The sequence below is a fragment of the Aethalodelphis obliquidens genome, unplaced genomic scaffold, assembly GCF_003676395.1.
Source record: "Aethalodelphis obliquidens isolate GAN/ISIS:26980383/991018 unplaced genomic scaffold, ASM367639v1 scaffold36, whole genome shotgun sequence".
NCBI classification, from domain to species: domain Eukaryota; kingdom Metazoa; phylum Chordata; class Mammalia; order Artiodactyla; family Delphinidae; genus Aethalodelphis; species Aethalodelphis obliquidens.
The window spans coordinates 10,992,863-11,008,924 of NW_020837980.1; the positions used below are offsets into that span (position 1 = coordinate 10,992,863).

At 39.5% G+C, this 16,062-nt stretch overlaps 1 protein-coding gene across 1 annotated transcript; it reads left to right on the forward strand.

Moving 5' to 3' along the window:
* Nucleotides 1–624: 624 nt before the first annotated feature.
* KCNJ8 (potassium inwardly rectifying channel subfamily J member 8) lies at nucleotides 625–8,238 on the forward strand. Its single transcript, XM_027129239.1, has 3 exons — nucleotides 625–911; nucleotides 1,744–2,184; nucleotides 7,168–8,238. The coding sequence occupies exons 2-3, from the start codon at nucleotides 1,811–1,813 to the stop codon at nucleotides 8,066–8,068; spliced, it is 1,275 nt and encodes a 424-aa protein (XP_026985040.1). The 5' UTR covers nucleotides 625–911; nucleotides 1,744–1,810; the 3' UTR covers nucleotides 8,069–8,238.
* The last annotated feature ends 7,824 nt before the right edge of the window (nucleotides 8,239–16,062 follow it).

A 16,062-nucleotide genomic window follows, 5' to 3' on the forward strand; every position in this document is an offset into this window, starting at 1 on the left:
GTTCGGGGTAAAATTTTTGTATTGGAAGAGACTTCGAGCGGTTTTCTTCTTCCACTTTTTTTTTTTTTTTTTGTCGTAGTTGTGTGTTTGTGTGTGTATTTAATTCCCTGAGAACCAGCTTTGGCTGGCGAAGAAATATGTCAACACGAAGTGGGTTTCAGAACACTGCTTCCACTTATCATCCCTACTAGACGGAAATTTAATGTAAATCAGTATGTGTGCACGCAGCCTGGATGCGTCAGAAGACTATTTTCTGATCTCTATATCTGGTTTTATGTAACCTGAAGTAGCACAGTTATCTACCCAGGTTAAAAAAAAAAAAATCTCTTTACGTCAGTGAACTCGAACTCAGAAAGTTCTCTCCCCGGAGCTGGGAGCCTTTTAAAGACATGCGTGTCACGCTGGCTGCGGGTGGTCGCAGCTACTGGGAAAAAGGCTGGTTCTACAGGCCCCGCCCTCCACCCCCCCGTCGCCCCTCCCTCCGGCGGGCTCCCTACCTCCCCGGGTCTCGCCTCTCCCCCACCCCCTCCCTCCCTCATCTCAGCAATTTCGGCCTCAGAGGTCTGGCGCGCGTCAAAGCCCGAAGTGGGAGGCTGATTTGTGGAGCATCACGCCCCAGCTCCTCTCCCCAAGCCTCTCCTCCGTCGTCGGCAGCGGCCAAGGGATAGAGCCGAGCAGGGGGAGGGGAAGAGCGACACCCATCCCCCTCCCTCCAGCCCTCCCCGCGTTCAGATTCAACTGCACCTTTTATTATTTTAACTCTTCTCCCTAGGACGCGCGGCCCCGGGATCTGTCCCTCCGGCAGTCGCGGTCCCCGCTCCCGCGCCCGGAGATGGGACAGCGAGGGACCCGCTCGCGGTCGGCCGGCGTGTGCGGGGAGGTGCGGCCGCTGCGCCCGCTCGCCAGAGTCTGTAAGTTTCAACGCTCCTCTAAGCGGAGGGGAGGGGGAGGCTGAACGCGTCCCCGCAAACGATTGAAAATGCAGAACACGGGCGAGGTTGACAGCGTCGGATGGAATTTCGGGGCACACTCTTTTAATTGACTCTATCCGCAGCCCGCAGGCTATTGTCCGGGGTTTTTCCTGCAGCTTGTATGTTTGATCCCTTCGTCGTCAAGAAGTTTTCAAGCTATTACATTATGAGTTCCAGTGGGATTTTTAAAAGAAAAAAAAATGCAAGTCACACTTCTTTCAAATTTAAAATACCTCTACGTAATTTTCAGGTTACATAGCACATTGCTTATTATTATTTTGTCGAATTACAAGAAACATTTATACTACGCAGGAGCTCACGGCCTTTGCCTATTTCTAAAAATAACAGAAAAAGAATTTCCCCTCTTTACGTTTAATATTGCTACATCATGTGAATAGTTTAGTAAATAGATCCTTAATTTTCCTCATAGACGTCGCGTGCTGGTATCCTTGCACTAATCTACAGACGCGGGTAATTTCAGAATTATCACTGAGCCTGCTGTTTACAGGAAGGCTCTTGGTTTTGTTTAACTAAGACTGTGCTCTTATGTGTTCAAAACGATAAGGAATATTAAAACAGTTCTGGTTCAGACCAAGTAATTTTTCCGGGATCCAAGAACTCAAGCACTAACTAGGCTCGTGTTTAGATTAATAAGATCATACCTTTAGCTTTGCACGTCACCTGGAATGTATAGACACACCCCTACATGCAAGGACTGAAGAGGTGAGGAAAATAGGGGGAAAAGTTTTTAATCTTCGTTTCCCTCCTGCAGGACGGGTCTCGAGGGAAGGAGAGGCAGGTCGGAGACAGGTGCATAGGCTGGCTATGGTGACGGGACGATGTTGGCCAGAAAGAGCATCATCCCCGAGGAGTATGTGCTGGCGCGCATAGCCGCGGAGAACCTGCGCAAACCGCGCATCAGGGACCGCCTGCCCAAGGCCCGCTTCATCGCCAAGAGCGGGGCCTGCAACCTGGCGCACAAGAACATCCGGGAGCAAGGACGGTTCCTCCAGGACATCTTCACTACCTTGGTGGACCTGAAATGGCGCCACACCCTGGTCATCTTTACCATGTCGTTCCTCTGCAGCTGGCTGCTCTTCGCCATCATGTGGTGGCTGGTGGCCTTTGCCCACGGGGACATCTATGCTTACATGGAGAAAAGTGGGATGGAGAAAAGTGGCTTGGAGTCCACCGTGTGTGTGACTAACGTCAGGTAAGAATGCAGCGGGATGAGGCAGGGGTGGAAAACAGTACAGAAAAAGAGATGAAACTGTCCTTTCTCTTTTCACTCTGTTATTTTGTTGCAAGTGAACTAAAGAGTTTGTTTCAGTACCTTCAGAAGCAAAAAAGTAAAAACATAACAACAACAACAAAACCAATCCAATGTATTAAAAATCTTCTCAGATGCAGCTTTATGGATGACGAGTCTTTGAAAATGTAGCACTTCAATCCTTTGAGCTGGCCTTGAAAATATTATACCAGTTATTTTAAAATGGTCGTGGTTCAAAGGATTCCACAGAGCGCCTTCCTCAGAAAAACCACATACTGAGTTTTCAGTCTGAAAAAGCTGCTGTCCATAGTTCCAGCATCCACAAGGCAATATCTCTGATCAACAAAAAATATTGTGCAAATGCTAGTAATGTTTTTCCACAACTTCTCTTACCTGTGACATTTTCAGAAATAATGAGAAAAATGGAAAACACTGGTGGAGAGGTGTTCTAGCTTAAAAAAAATTTTTTTAATCCACCAGAAATGAAATAAACATAAGCCCTTCTTTATCAAGATTATCTTAAATAGCTGATTGCTTGCATTGAATTCCAAAATTAGAAGTTATGCTGAGATTCAGAACTAGAAAAAAATTATTTTTTAATGGAGATTGGTCCAAATTTTTAATGGAAGAGATTATGTAGAAGTGACTTCGTGTTGTGGTTTTCTCTAAAAGTTTTAGTAGGATAGGAAGACAGTTCCTAGATTGCCCTAATTTTGCTTTTTTTCTCTTATATTGTAAATATTTCAAAGATAAGTAAAGTGAATTTGATTTCAGTGATTCTCCTCTCATAGTTTCACATGGCCTAAGAACATTTACTTGGAGTGATTTGTCTCTTATGTTGTTGGAAGATGGAAAAAGGTAATATCAATTGCAAAAATATGCACTCTGCAGTGAAACATTAGTAGTTATGCTAGCAACTTTTCCAGGACCTTTTCTCAATATATTCCAAATTCACATAATTCATAAAGCAAAGCAACTGAGTAAGCACCATTCTTCCAGGAAACTGTAAAGAATAAGACCTTTGATGACCCTGAAATCTTATGAAATTAGCATACCGCTGCAAGAAGCAGAAACTCAGACTGTAAACTTGTCCATCCTTCCATTGCCTGAATAGTTGCAATGCCAGCTTATCAAGGGGGGTTGCGGTATTTGTCGTAGAGATCACATGCCACAGATTTCAGCTCAGATTTTGAGGAGAAAAACAAATTGAATCGATCCATTGCCTTTACCATCGAGTTAGATATTGTTTTCTTGTCTTAAACTTGCCACAGACTTTTGTCTCAAAGAAAATATAGATGAGGAATGTAGGTGATCATCAGTACACCAAATATAAAGGAACAAAATACTGTGTTTAACGGGTATATGTAGGTCAGATAGCATTATCTATAATATTTCTCTTTAAGAAATTTATTGGCACTGATGTTGGTGAATCATTTTCTTATCAAGGTACATTTTTAATAAACATGAAGTAGATACACATAAAAAGAGATAAAAGAAACAGAAATGATAAACCTCGGAAAAATAAAGGACAGATTTTATTCACAAGACGAATATATTGGCTTTTCCTGTGGGAAAAAAGTCATTAAGCAATTTATTAAAGATATGTCATCAAAAGTGAGATATTTTCAATGATTTTGTAAAAGAACTTGATGGAGTGCACTGGTTATTAAAAGCTGTTTTACTGCTAGCTTTTATTGTTCAACAAGAGGTGTTCTGAGGCATGTTTATCCCCCTGATGTATTCCTGCTGGTTTGAACATTCAATTCACTATGAGAAATGGCATCACAGATACAAGGAGACACACTTGATCTTATCAGTATGAGAGTTTTAGCATTTTATTTATTTATTTTTCATTAGGTGATTCTCTAAAGCATATTTCTTTTTTAAAAATTTTTATTAAAATATAGTTGATTTAATCTTAGCATTTTAAATTGCACTTCTTACCTAAAAAAATAGTATTGGACATCTTGTAAGGTTAAAATCTTACTGGTTTTATTTTAGCATTGTGGTACTATTTATACTTCGATGCAACATACAATTTAATCTTAACCAACCGTACATAATACTTTTTCACCAAAAAAAAAAAAAAAATAGAAACAGAAAAAATCTCTATTCTCTCCCAAAAGGGATTTAAAAGATGACTAATAATATGTCTAATTCTTTGCATTTCCTTTCCTTTCATAAGTTCAGTGTCTCACCTTGTCATCAGAACCGAAAACAACTGATTGTAATGAACATTCTCCAGTGTATCCAAATAACATTTAACATTCTCCTTCCAGGCTGGCTCACTTTCCCTTTCACGTGGATGACTTTCTAACATGAGTCAGAAAATAAACCAATATATTTCCTCTTCTAATTCAGCCTCACTCCCTCTGTAGAAGAACAAATGAACAGTTAAACACTTTCATCTCTTGAGGTTGTTTAGCATGACAGGTGCTCATAAAAGCCTGGGTCTTGCACAATATAATGTTTGGAAGTAAGTTCTTTCATAAAATAAACAACATACACAATATGGCACATGAATGATATCTTAAGCCGTTAAAATGAAACATCTGAGCATATTCATCATACGCTGCTCCCTGAAGCATGTATAATTAGAAATCAATGTTGTATCTGTGCCCCTTCACTGAGGTCTTTTCTTATTCTTTGCCATGTTTTTGGATCATTCAGTATTAGCTCATGTGTAGCTAGTGCAAAAAGCAATCATTGGTTTTCATGAATCGTTTGAGCAACAAAAGGGGTAAGAAAGGCAATTTTCACACTCCATTTAAAAGTTAATTAGAAGAATCAACTATCTTTCAATTAAAAAAATAAAAATCCCTGATTATGAACCTGAATAGAAAAAGATCACCTGCGTGTGCTTGCCTACCATTCACGGTGTCCCGCCAAAGTGCAGTACTTAACTTAGTATTCAAATATTTAATATTTGGTCTCTCATTGTGTGTGGCATTAATACACAGCTAATACTTTGACAGATGGTCTCTCGTCTATAAAATTAGAAAAGTTTGAAATTGGGGTGTAGGGCAAACACAAGACTAAGACTGTTTCTATTAAGAAGCTACAGCAGTGTAGGATATGTAGTTAAATGAATAAATTAGTGATAAGAATAACCAAATGTGGTGCTTCTCAACCAGGGGAGATAAAACAGAATTATCTGCAAGCTTTTCCAAAGTTTTATCCAGGTCCACCCTAAACTACCAAATCAGGGTTTACACTGAGCTAAGGAAGAGAGTGCAGTTTGAAAAAGCTTCCCAAGAAAACCCTGACACTTGTTGGCCCCTTCCCTGTGATTCTTTCGGAGACTAGCCCAGAATTAAGAGAATTCGTGTTCTTATTAATTATGGAATCTTGACACAGTCACTTATCTATCTCTACCTCAAATCCTTCCTTTAATAACTTCAGTATTCTCTAGATCACTTAGAGAACAAAACGAGACAATCAGTAAGAAAACATGTTTCGTTCCAAATGGCACAACATGGTTTTTTTTAATTAAAAATACTAGTATCTTTGAATGATGTGCTTTGTACCACTCTTTAGCACTGTGCTTTCTCTATATAAGGTACACAAGCAGTGTTTGTTAGGGAGTATGACTTTTAAAGGTTGTAAATAATAAAAAGTTCACTTGTTACTCAGTACTTCCCATATGACTCAAGTCACTTAAACACAGACAGGCAATAAATAATAGACATCAACCTGGAAGAAAATTTCATGAAGTAAAATAAGCCTATAAATCTAAATATGTCTAGGTATTATTTTAATGTTTTCACATAAACAGGCCCATCATTACATGATTTGAAAACATTAATAGAAGTGTATCCCAGAAGCCTGGAGGTAGATGCATGCGGAGAGAGAGAGAGAGGGAGAGAATGAACAAGTGCTTGTGTTTAGAACTGGACATTTGATACATTAAGGTGGATGGTCTTTCTAAAAGCCTTTAACAGCCTTTGGACATGGGACTTCCCTGGTGGCGCAGTGGTTAAGAATCTGCCTGCCAATGCAGGGGACATGGTTTGACCCCTGGTCCGGGAAGATGCCACATGCCACGGAGCAACTGAGCCCGTGCATCACAACTACTGAGCCTGTGCTCTAGAGCCCGTGCTCTGCAACAAGAGAAGCCACTGTGATGAGAAGCCCACGCACAGCAACAAAGAGTAGCCCCCTCTCACCGCAACTAGAGAAAGCCCGTGCGCAGCAATGAAGACCCAACGCAGCCAAAGATAATAAATAAATAAATAAATTTTTAAAAATAGCCTTTGGACATCGACAAATGAATGGATAAAGAAGATGTGGTGTGTATATATCTATATCTATATATAGATAGATATATATACACAATGGAATATTACTCGGCCATAAAAAGAATGAAATAATGGCATTTGCAGCAACATGGATGGACCTAGAGATTATCATACTAAATGAAGTAAATCAGACAGAGAAAGACAAATATCATGTGATATCGCTTATATGTGGAATCTTAAAAAATGATAGAAATGAACTTAGTTACAAAACAGAAATAGAGTCACAGACATAGAAAACAAACTTATGGTTACCAAAGGGGAAAGGGTGAGGGAGGGATAAATAAGGAGTTTGGGATTAACATATACACACTACTATATATAAAATGGATAACCAACAAGGACCTACTGTATAGCACAGGGAACTATACTCAATATCTTATAATAACCTGTAATGGAAAGAACCTGAAAAAGAATATGAATGTGTGTGTGTGTATACACATATATATATATTTCACTTTGCTGCACACCTGAAACAACTAACACAACATTGTAAAGCAACTATACTTTAATAATTTTTTTTTAAAAAAATAGCCTTTAGAGGAAGAAAACGCAAAATTCAACTTAGCCTGTTATTTCGTGATTCAAAATCTGATCCAATGGCATTGTTTTCTGGTCTCATTTCTTACAGGTCTTTCACCTCTGCTTTCCTCTTCTCCATTGAAGTTCAAGTGACAATTGGGTTTGGCGGGAGAATGATGACAGAGGAATGCCCTCTGGCCATCACAGTCCTGATTCTCCAGAACATTGTGGGTTTGATCATCAATGCAGTCATGTTGGGCTGCATATTCATGAAAACAGCCCAGGCTCACAGAAGGGCGGAAACCTTGATTTTCAGCCGCCATGCGGTGATCGCAGTCCGAAATGGCAAACTGTGTTTCATGTTCCGTGTGGGCGACCTAAGGAAAAGCATGATCATCAGTGCCTCGGTGCGCATCCAGGTGGTCAAGAAAACCACGACACCCGAAGGGGAGGTGGTGCCTATTCACCAACTAGACATTCCCGTTGATAACCCCCTTGAGAGTAATAACATTTTTCTGGTGGCCCCTTTGATCATCTGCCACGTGATTGACAAGCGCAGCCCCTTGTATGATATCTCCGCCACTGACCTTGCCAACCAAGACCTGGAGGTCATCGTGATTCTGGAAGGAGTGGTCGAAACTACTGGCATTACCACCCAAGCGAGAACCTCCTACATCGCTGAGGAGATCCAATGGGGCCATCGCTTCGTGTCCATCGTAACCGAGGAGGAAGGCGTGTATTCCGTGGATTACTCCAAATTTGGCAACACCGTGAAGGTAGCGGCTCCGAGGTGCAGCGCCCGAGAGCTGGACGAAAAGCCTTCCATTCTTATCCAAACCCTCCAGAAGAGCGAACTGTCCCACCAGAATTCTCTGAGGAAGCGCAATTCCATGAGAAGAAACAATTCCATGAGGAGGAATAATTCCATCCGCCGGAACAATTCATCCCTCATGGTGCCCAAGGTGCAATTTATGACTCCAGAAGGAAATCAGAACACGTCGGAATCCTGACAACAACACAACCCCCAGAAAGTCTTTGATAAGATGTTGAAGAGTTTCTACAGGGCACAGACTGAAACAGAGCTGGAACACAATAATTTGTCATTCTTTATCTTAATGCACTAAATGATATGCATATTCCAACAGCAGCACTTTCTGTGTCAATAAACAGTAACACACAAGCTGGAGGGTTCTTGGCTCACTTGTTTCATCCATGCAGTATTCGCAGAGATAGGCTTAAGTTATGTAGGGGAAATGCTCTCATTTCTCTCAATTTGAAACCCAAGAATTACATTAATAGTAATAGACCTTGAATATGAAAGTGGACCAAGGGATGATGCTTTATGAAATACTTAGCGGGTGACACCACAGTTGTCTCTGTTTCTATTGTTCACTCTTGAAATGTGATAGAATGGGCAGGGGGCCCCAAAACTGTGTTTTTCCTTTCTCTCTTTCTCTCTCTCTCTCTTTTTTTTTTTTTAACTGCACCAGGTAAGAAGCCTGCTTAAGACAAAAACTGCTTAGTTTTGTTTTGTTCTGTTGTTTATTTTTTAAATACTGAATTTTATTTTTTCCTCAAATTGTATAGTGTAAGCATAACTAGTATTAGGAAAATTACACTAAAATTTTAAGCAGGGACATCTGTGAAATTGGAAAACAACAACAACTGAGTTCAATTCTAGCATGTTTCCACATGAACATAATTGAATCTAACTAGAAATCAAAATTCCTATTCCATTAAATCAACTATTGTAGTATAAGGCTCAAAGTTTCAAAGCTATAAATCACCCCACAATATGATTGATGAAGCAAAGTTCCTGTTAACTTCTCATTCAGAGCCTTGAAAACATGAATAGAAACTTGCAAATCTATTTTTGGATTTCCCACAGAAAAACTGCTTAGTTCTGCATTTTCCCCGATGCTCAGCCAGGTGTCTGCAGTCCTGCTGGGGCTCCCAGCTGCTTAAAGACAAGCCATAGGAGGTACCAACTGACTAAGAACAACTCACAGAAGAAACATTTAACCTGAAAAGTTTTACCCATTTCCCTGTGAGTTGGAAAAATATTTTTTATTAAAAACAAACAACAAAAGCTGCTTAGCTCTCATCTAGTTCTAAGTGGATTCTCTTCATTCACTTGGTTCTTCACAGTGACCTCCAGAGGTTTCTTTGTCCCCCTCCTGGCCACCTGTTGGCAGAACTAGGCAAGGAGCTTTTGGAGAAAAGCTAAGAGCATTCCCGTGTCATTTAGGACTGGATTCCCAAAGGGGACAGCTACTTCTTTTGCCTTCTCAGTTCTTGTTGAAAGCTTCCACTATAGTGAATATTTTATTAAAATACTTTCTTTGTATTCACTGTAGTTTTGCAATTTCTCTTTCACAAAATTATCCCTAGTGAAAGCTCAAGGAGAAACAACACATTTTTAGAGGCATGTGAAACAGCGATCACACAGCGAGGACATTCACCTCCGAGATCTCTCTCTCTGAGGGTCCCTCTCTTTGAGATCTGTTGTTCCAAGGGAACTACGTTTTTAAAATTTCATGTTGATTTCATTTCATTCAAAGTTTTAGAATGTTCTCTTGGTTTTTCTATTTGAGCTTGATGTATCATGGAAATCCTGTAACCTTTTTTCTTTGCGTCTCCCACCTCCCATCTTAAAACTACATCTCCTTCTCAGTAATATCTGAATGCAGGCCTGGCATATAAAGATTTAGCGTTATCTCAATTGCTAAAGTGAGATTTTCTATCAACCCTTGACTTAATCATCCTTAGCTCTTGCCTCTTCAAGGAAGGGATGAGGGCACAGGGAGAGAAGTACAAAGCTAGTAAGCTATAGGCTTATTCTCATATTTCACATAGCTAAACATCAGAAAGTTGAGCCCTTGTGTAGCCTTTTACACAGATTTATGGGGTCTTTATTTATTTTACTTCATCTATGGACATTGGTATATTGAAACATTTCTGTACAGTTTTCAGTTTGCTAAAGAAAAATCTACCTTAATCAGAGTTAGCCCACCAGTGATTACAGAGTTGGATATCAGACCTCCTAGCAGTTCTGGCATAGATGCGGGTCCCCCTCTCCCATCCCAGGGAAACCAGACAGATGCAGAAGGCAACTGCCACACCAGCAAAAAGAACATGCACAGTGCTTACCTGTTCTGTGCAGGGGCAGCTCAACATCTGTGAAGGTGACACAGGCTGTGGGGCAGGCAATGTCTGGGCATAGTGGGGCTGAGATGCAGGATTTCTGAGTCCAGGTGATACAGAGATCCTTGGCAGCCAGGGGCAAATCTAGCAATGGAGTTAGAGCAGTTCCACCAGCCACCTTCCAGCTGCAACCAAAGGCTGGGTGCCAAAGACCTGATGGCCATTGATCTCATGGGGAAGTCGGTGGAAGAGTTTGATGGAACCCCTATGTCAAGTCATGGCTCAGATAAGGACGTCATTTAGCTAGTGACAGTCACACCAAACAAAAGGTCACATCAATTTCTAAAAATCTGCAAGTGTTTTAGAACATTACAATGATTTCAGAACCTATTTTTACCAAAATATATTTAACTGGCTAAGCAGTTTTGGAACTATTTAGTTTAGTTTTAGAAAATAAGATTCTTTATATGTGTGTGTGTATATAATTTTGACTTATGTATTGAATTTAAATATTATTTTATATTAAATACTTAGATTCTTCACTTCCGTCCTAGTCATCATACAGCAGCTACAATATTCTTTTAGATCATATTACATCACACCTCTGCTTAACACCCTCCTATGTCTTTCCATTTTTCTAAAAATGAAAATCGAAACCTTTTCCAGGGCCCACAAGCCACTACATCTTATTATTACCTTTTCCCCTGAATCATTTCCACTCTACAACTCTGGCCTTGCTGTTCTCTGAAACAGAGCCATACATACTTTCATATCATGGGTTTGCTTCTACCAGGAACATTTCCCCAGAAGGCCTCCTGGGATTATTTAGGATTTCTGCTCCAGTGCCATCTCATGAGACAGTGCAGTACAGTGGTTAAGAAAATAGACTCCGCAGTCAGACTCTCTTGCTTTAAATTTCAGTTTTAACACTTAGCATCTGTGAGGTCTTGACAAAATTAATATTTGTGCCTCATTTTCCTCATACATAAAATCAAAATGATTATAGTACCTACCTCATAAGTTGCTGTAAGAACTAAGGTAGCTAATGTATATAAAGGGCTTAAAATAGTTTGATTCATTCACAAAGGACAAAAGCTAGAAATGAAAGACTGCTTGAAATTAATTGGATTCTTAGTAGATGACATTCAGTGCACTATATTTGTTTTCTAGAACAGAGAAAAAAGATCTTTGCAGCATGAATCTGATCTCTTAAAAATTCTGCAGCAGAGACCTTATGCCCATACCCAGTTGCTTTTCCTGCTTATTTGATACATGCCACCTGCCTGTTGTCAGATAGTATAATGTGTAGAATACTACAAAGTGTAAAGGGAAACATTTTACCTACAGAGGATATTTCTGGTTTCATGTATCTGTCATTAGTTTATTTATCCAGTAATATATATTGATCTTCTACCATGTCTGACATTCACCATCTGGCAAAAAAAAAAACTAGGTGTGTTTCTTCTCTTTATGGAGGAGCGGAAATTTATAAGCAGGTTAGGTGTTGATTTTGCACCCAAATACTTTGAGATGGAAAGTATCAGGAGAGGAACACTGGCTTAGGTGCCAGAATTGCATGATCAAAATCGAGACCTACCCTTGGTTACTGGGCAGGCGTGGGAAGGCAACGGAAGATCCAGAGCTGTGCCACGGGATAGTTTTGTGGAGAACTGGGTGAGAAAATAGAACACTGCTCATCTTTAGAGCTGTCATTTTTTTTCCTGCTTTATATTATCCCAGTCCCACGGTTTTATTTTACAATTCCTCATCATTTGCCACTTGGCTCAAGACTTTCTCTGAGTAAAAATCATGGTCCCCTGGACTCAGATATTTCTAACTCTCTGGTCAAGTGTTTTAACACTCAGGTGTCTCAGAACCAGCAGAGACTTAAAGAGATGACCTCAGTTCCCAAAGAAAGTCTAACTCCCAGAGAATTTATTAGCCGCTTAGTAAACATGGGGTGGCACTTTTTCCCCTCCATTGGTTGGAATCATTTATTTTTTACTGTTGTTTACAGATTTGGCATTTTTGGAAAAGAAATTTCCTCACAGATAATAAAATAATTATAGAGAAAGAAGAAAGAATGAAAAGATATCTGCATCTCTTGGGGTTCCCACCCACAACTTTTGTCATTTTCACCATGTCCAAAGCAGAGGCAGAACTGAAATTAGTGTCTCCAAGGACCAGTGCATTAAAATAACCATAACAAATCCTACAGGCTGTTTAAGAGGAAACCCAAGGGCCATGCTCTTCCCATGATCTTTATGCACAATTCTCATCAATGGTGATGGGAATTCCCCAGAGATCTAGGAAGGAAGTGACCCTAATTACACCTCCCTTGATAATTTACTGCACAGATTCAAGTTTAAGTTCATGAAAATCTTAATCAGCCTTTAACTTCAGCTCAAAATACCACAGCAGAGCCCAATTTCATTTTAGAGTATTTCTATCTTCATTAGTACTCATTTTCAATCGTTGTTCCAGTTCTCATGGAGATTTTCTTGCCAGTACTGTATGACACCCCTCCCCCAACTCCAACACTCTCTGGCATAATTTAAATGAAACTCTTATTCTTCACAGTGTTTATTTTAATCACTTGAGAAAACAAAAATATTAAGGCTGGATTTCCACATACTATTGGACTACTTCAGCTTGTATTGAATAAACAGTGAAAAAGTGGAGGATAAAACAGTTACCTGTAAAACTGAAGTTAAAATATACTTTTCACTTATTAATAGATACATTAACAGATTTTTCAGGAGTCTTCACTTACTCGCCATTGACCGGTGAAAAAAGTCTACACTCTTTAAGCATACTAGTCGAGGCTCCTTGCGGTTTGATTCCAACGCACGGTTTACAGCTTTGCTTCCTAACCCCTTCGAATAGTGCAATGTGTAAAATACTACAATGTATAACATAGTGCTTCAAGTTCACTGACTGCTTCACTCATATTCACTCTCCCACACAAGTCTGCAAGTCTCTGAGCTTGAAACTCTGTGCCTAACAAAATTACTACTTTTACAAAGCCTTCTCAAATCCTCCGTCTAAATTACTTCTTTATCTCCACAGTGTGGACTGTGTTTATTGGTTATTTCATAATATCTGGCACTATATAACTTTTGGATATCATATGCATCTCTCCTCAGACTGTCTTTCCCCCAGACGGCTTATCACAGTGTTTGCCTAAAATAGATGGTGAAGCAGCCTGACAGTTACCTCCCCCAAATCCATTCATCCTTTCTTTCATAGCAACAGAGTTGTTCAGCTAGAGCCAACACATTCCTCTGTCTCTGTTAGCTGTGGCCATGTGCCTGATTTGGGGCCAATGGCCCATGAACAGAAGTCAATGGACCACTTCCCATTCTTGATTTTAAAAACTCTGAGCTTATGTTTCTGTACCTTCTTTCCCCTCCCATGGACCGGACACATAGGTGGTGGAGACCAGCTTTGACCGGGCCGATGACGTAAGAAGATGTGGTACGTGTGTGTGTTTGTGTGTGTGTATAAAATGGAATATTACTCAGCCATAAAAAGAATGAAAAGAATGAGCAAAGTGGATGGACCTAGAGAATATTATGCTGCTTAGTGAAATGAATTAGATAGAGAAAGACAAATACTGTATGATATCACTTATATGTGGATCTTAAAAAACAATACAAATGAATGTGTGTGCAAAACAGAAACAGGCTCGCAGATATAGAAAATAAGCTAGTGATTACCAGTGTGGAGAGGAAGAGGGGAGGGTAAGTTAGGGGTATAGGATTAAGAAATACAGACTAAAAAAAAAAAAAAAAAAAGAAATACAGACTACACTGGAATTCCCTGGTGGTCCAGTGGTTAGAATTTGGTGCTTTCTCTGCCAGGGCCTGGGTTCAATCCGTGGTCAGGGAACTAAGACGCCGCATGCCATGCATCTTGGCCAAAAAGAAAAGAAATACAAACTACTAAGTAATAGATAAGCAACAAGGATTATAGCCATTATCTTGTAATAACTTTTAATGGAGTATAATCTATAAAAATACCAAATCACTATGCTGTACACATGAAACTAATATAACACTGTAAATCAAATTATTAGTATCATTAGAAAACTGAATGAGTGTGAGTAGGATTTTTAACTCAAAATGATAAGCTTTGCCTTTAGCTCATCCCCTTATCACTAAAATAACAAAACACAAAAACTTTAAATCAAAATTAATCTAGTGCAGTCCCATTAATAAGATAGCTTTTCATCAATGGGAAAGAAACCCTGAGGAATTTCTGGGAAATATAAAGAAGATGGAATGGATTTGCTGGGAAAACTAACCAGAGCTGAGACATAAAACCCAGATTCACTCAAAAGAAGGAACAGAGTGGCTGGACAAGAGGATCTGCAGCAGAGGTCAGAAAATATCCAAAGTTCAGAGACAGTACGATCTGGAAACAGAAGCAGGAACAGACAGTGATATGGGGATAGTGCAGGGCTATAGAGACATGGGCTGCTCTGTGGACGATGCTTGGCACTGTGAGGACCTGGGAATCTACTCCCTCGGGTCTCTCATGAGACCAAGGGGGCTCTGGGCCTGCAGATGACTTGGGCCACCAAAGTGACAGAGAGAAAAAGAAGAGGATCTCAGTTGAGGGTAGCATCTGAATTAAAGTTTTATTCAATGTCCTTTGAAGTTTCCTAACATTGGGTCACAATTTATGTTTAAAGATTATGCATGTTGATACACTTTTTAACAGATCACAATTTTGGCATTCTCTAAAGGGCCTAAATTCGACATTGACATTAAATCTTCACCAAAAAAAAAGTCACCCAGGAACATAATTCAACTTATGATATTCCCATTTTAGGTGGAACTACCATTAGGCAGAAAGGATTCCTGGCACAACTTTAGTCTTTGCACTTGAATGGTATTATCCTGGATTTGAGAGAAAAAGCAAGCTGGTTGTCCAGGATGTGCAGTGGCGGTGGAAATGTGCGTCATCGTGGAGGCCACGTACAGAAGAAGACGTACAGAGAGCGTAATCTGGAATGCTCGGAGTGGCAGCTATGGCAAATATAACAAAGGACAAGTGTTCAGCAAACATGCAGAATTTATCAAATTTAAATAACATGTCTGGCCCTTGAATAAAAGATTTTCTGTGTGTTTATTCAAAATAAAATGATTCTGTCCCTGACTTCCTTTTGCAAACCACCATCAAAACCAATTGTATTTTATTGGGGGAAAATGTGACTCTTTTCTCTTTTTAATCTTTTATTAGAGAAAATTTCAAACATGCAGAAGTGGAGAGAATAATATAATAAACTCCATATATTTATCTCCCACCTCAACAATGACCAACTCATGACCAATCGTCTTTCCTCTTTTGCCCCCCTAGAATTCCCTTTCTCTTTCTCTGATTGTTTTGAATTACTCCCAGCATTATATGCTTTTATCTGTAAATATTTTATTACATATCTAAAAGATAAGGAACCTTTAAAATAAATTATCACACCTAGAACAAAACCACCAACAACCTCTTAATGTCATCAGTATGCTCCAGAAATTATTATTGCCACAGCCGTGGTAATGCTCATCCTTAGTGGTAATTAGAAATACTTATAGAATAGAAAATTTTATATATATTTGCTAAAACTATAATGTAACAACAAGGAGATTAGAATAAAAACAGTGTGAAGAATGTCCAGACCACCAAGAGGTAAGACTAGTCAGTGAATCCAGTTAAAGTCAAGAGTACAAAAAATAAAAGAGAGTGAAAAATGGCAGAAATAGAATGAATTATATCAGCATAAGAGAGGCACTGCTAGAAACAGGCACTAATGGAATTCTAACAAATTATACTTGAAAATAGTTTTGATATTTTAAGTTTTGGT

What these genes read in the sequence shown, in the direction of transcription:
- KCNJ8 (XM_027129239.1), top strand. Translation starts at nt 1,811, where the DNA reads ATGTTGGCCAGAAAGAGCATCATCCCCGAGGAGTATGTGCTGGCGCGC. An exon ending in GTGTGTGTGACTAACGTCAG is followed by an intron (nt 2,185 to 7,167) that starts GTAAGAATGCAG and finishes CATTTCTTACAG; the next exon opens with GTCTTTCACCTCTGCTTTCC.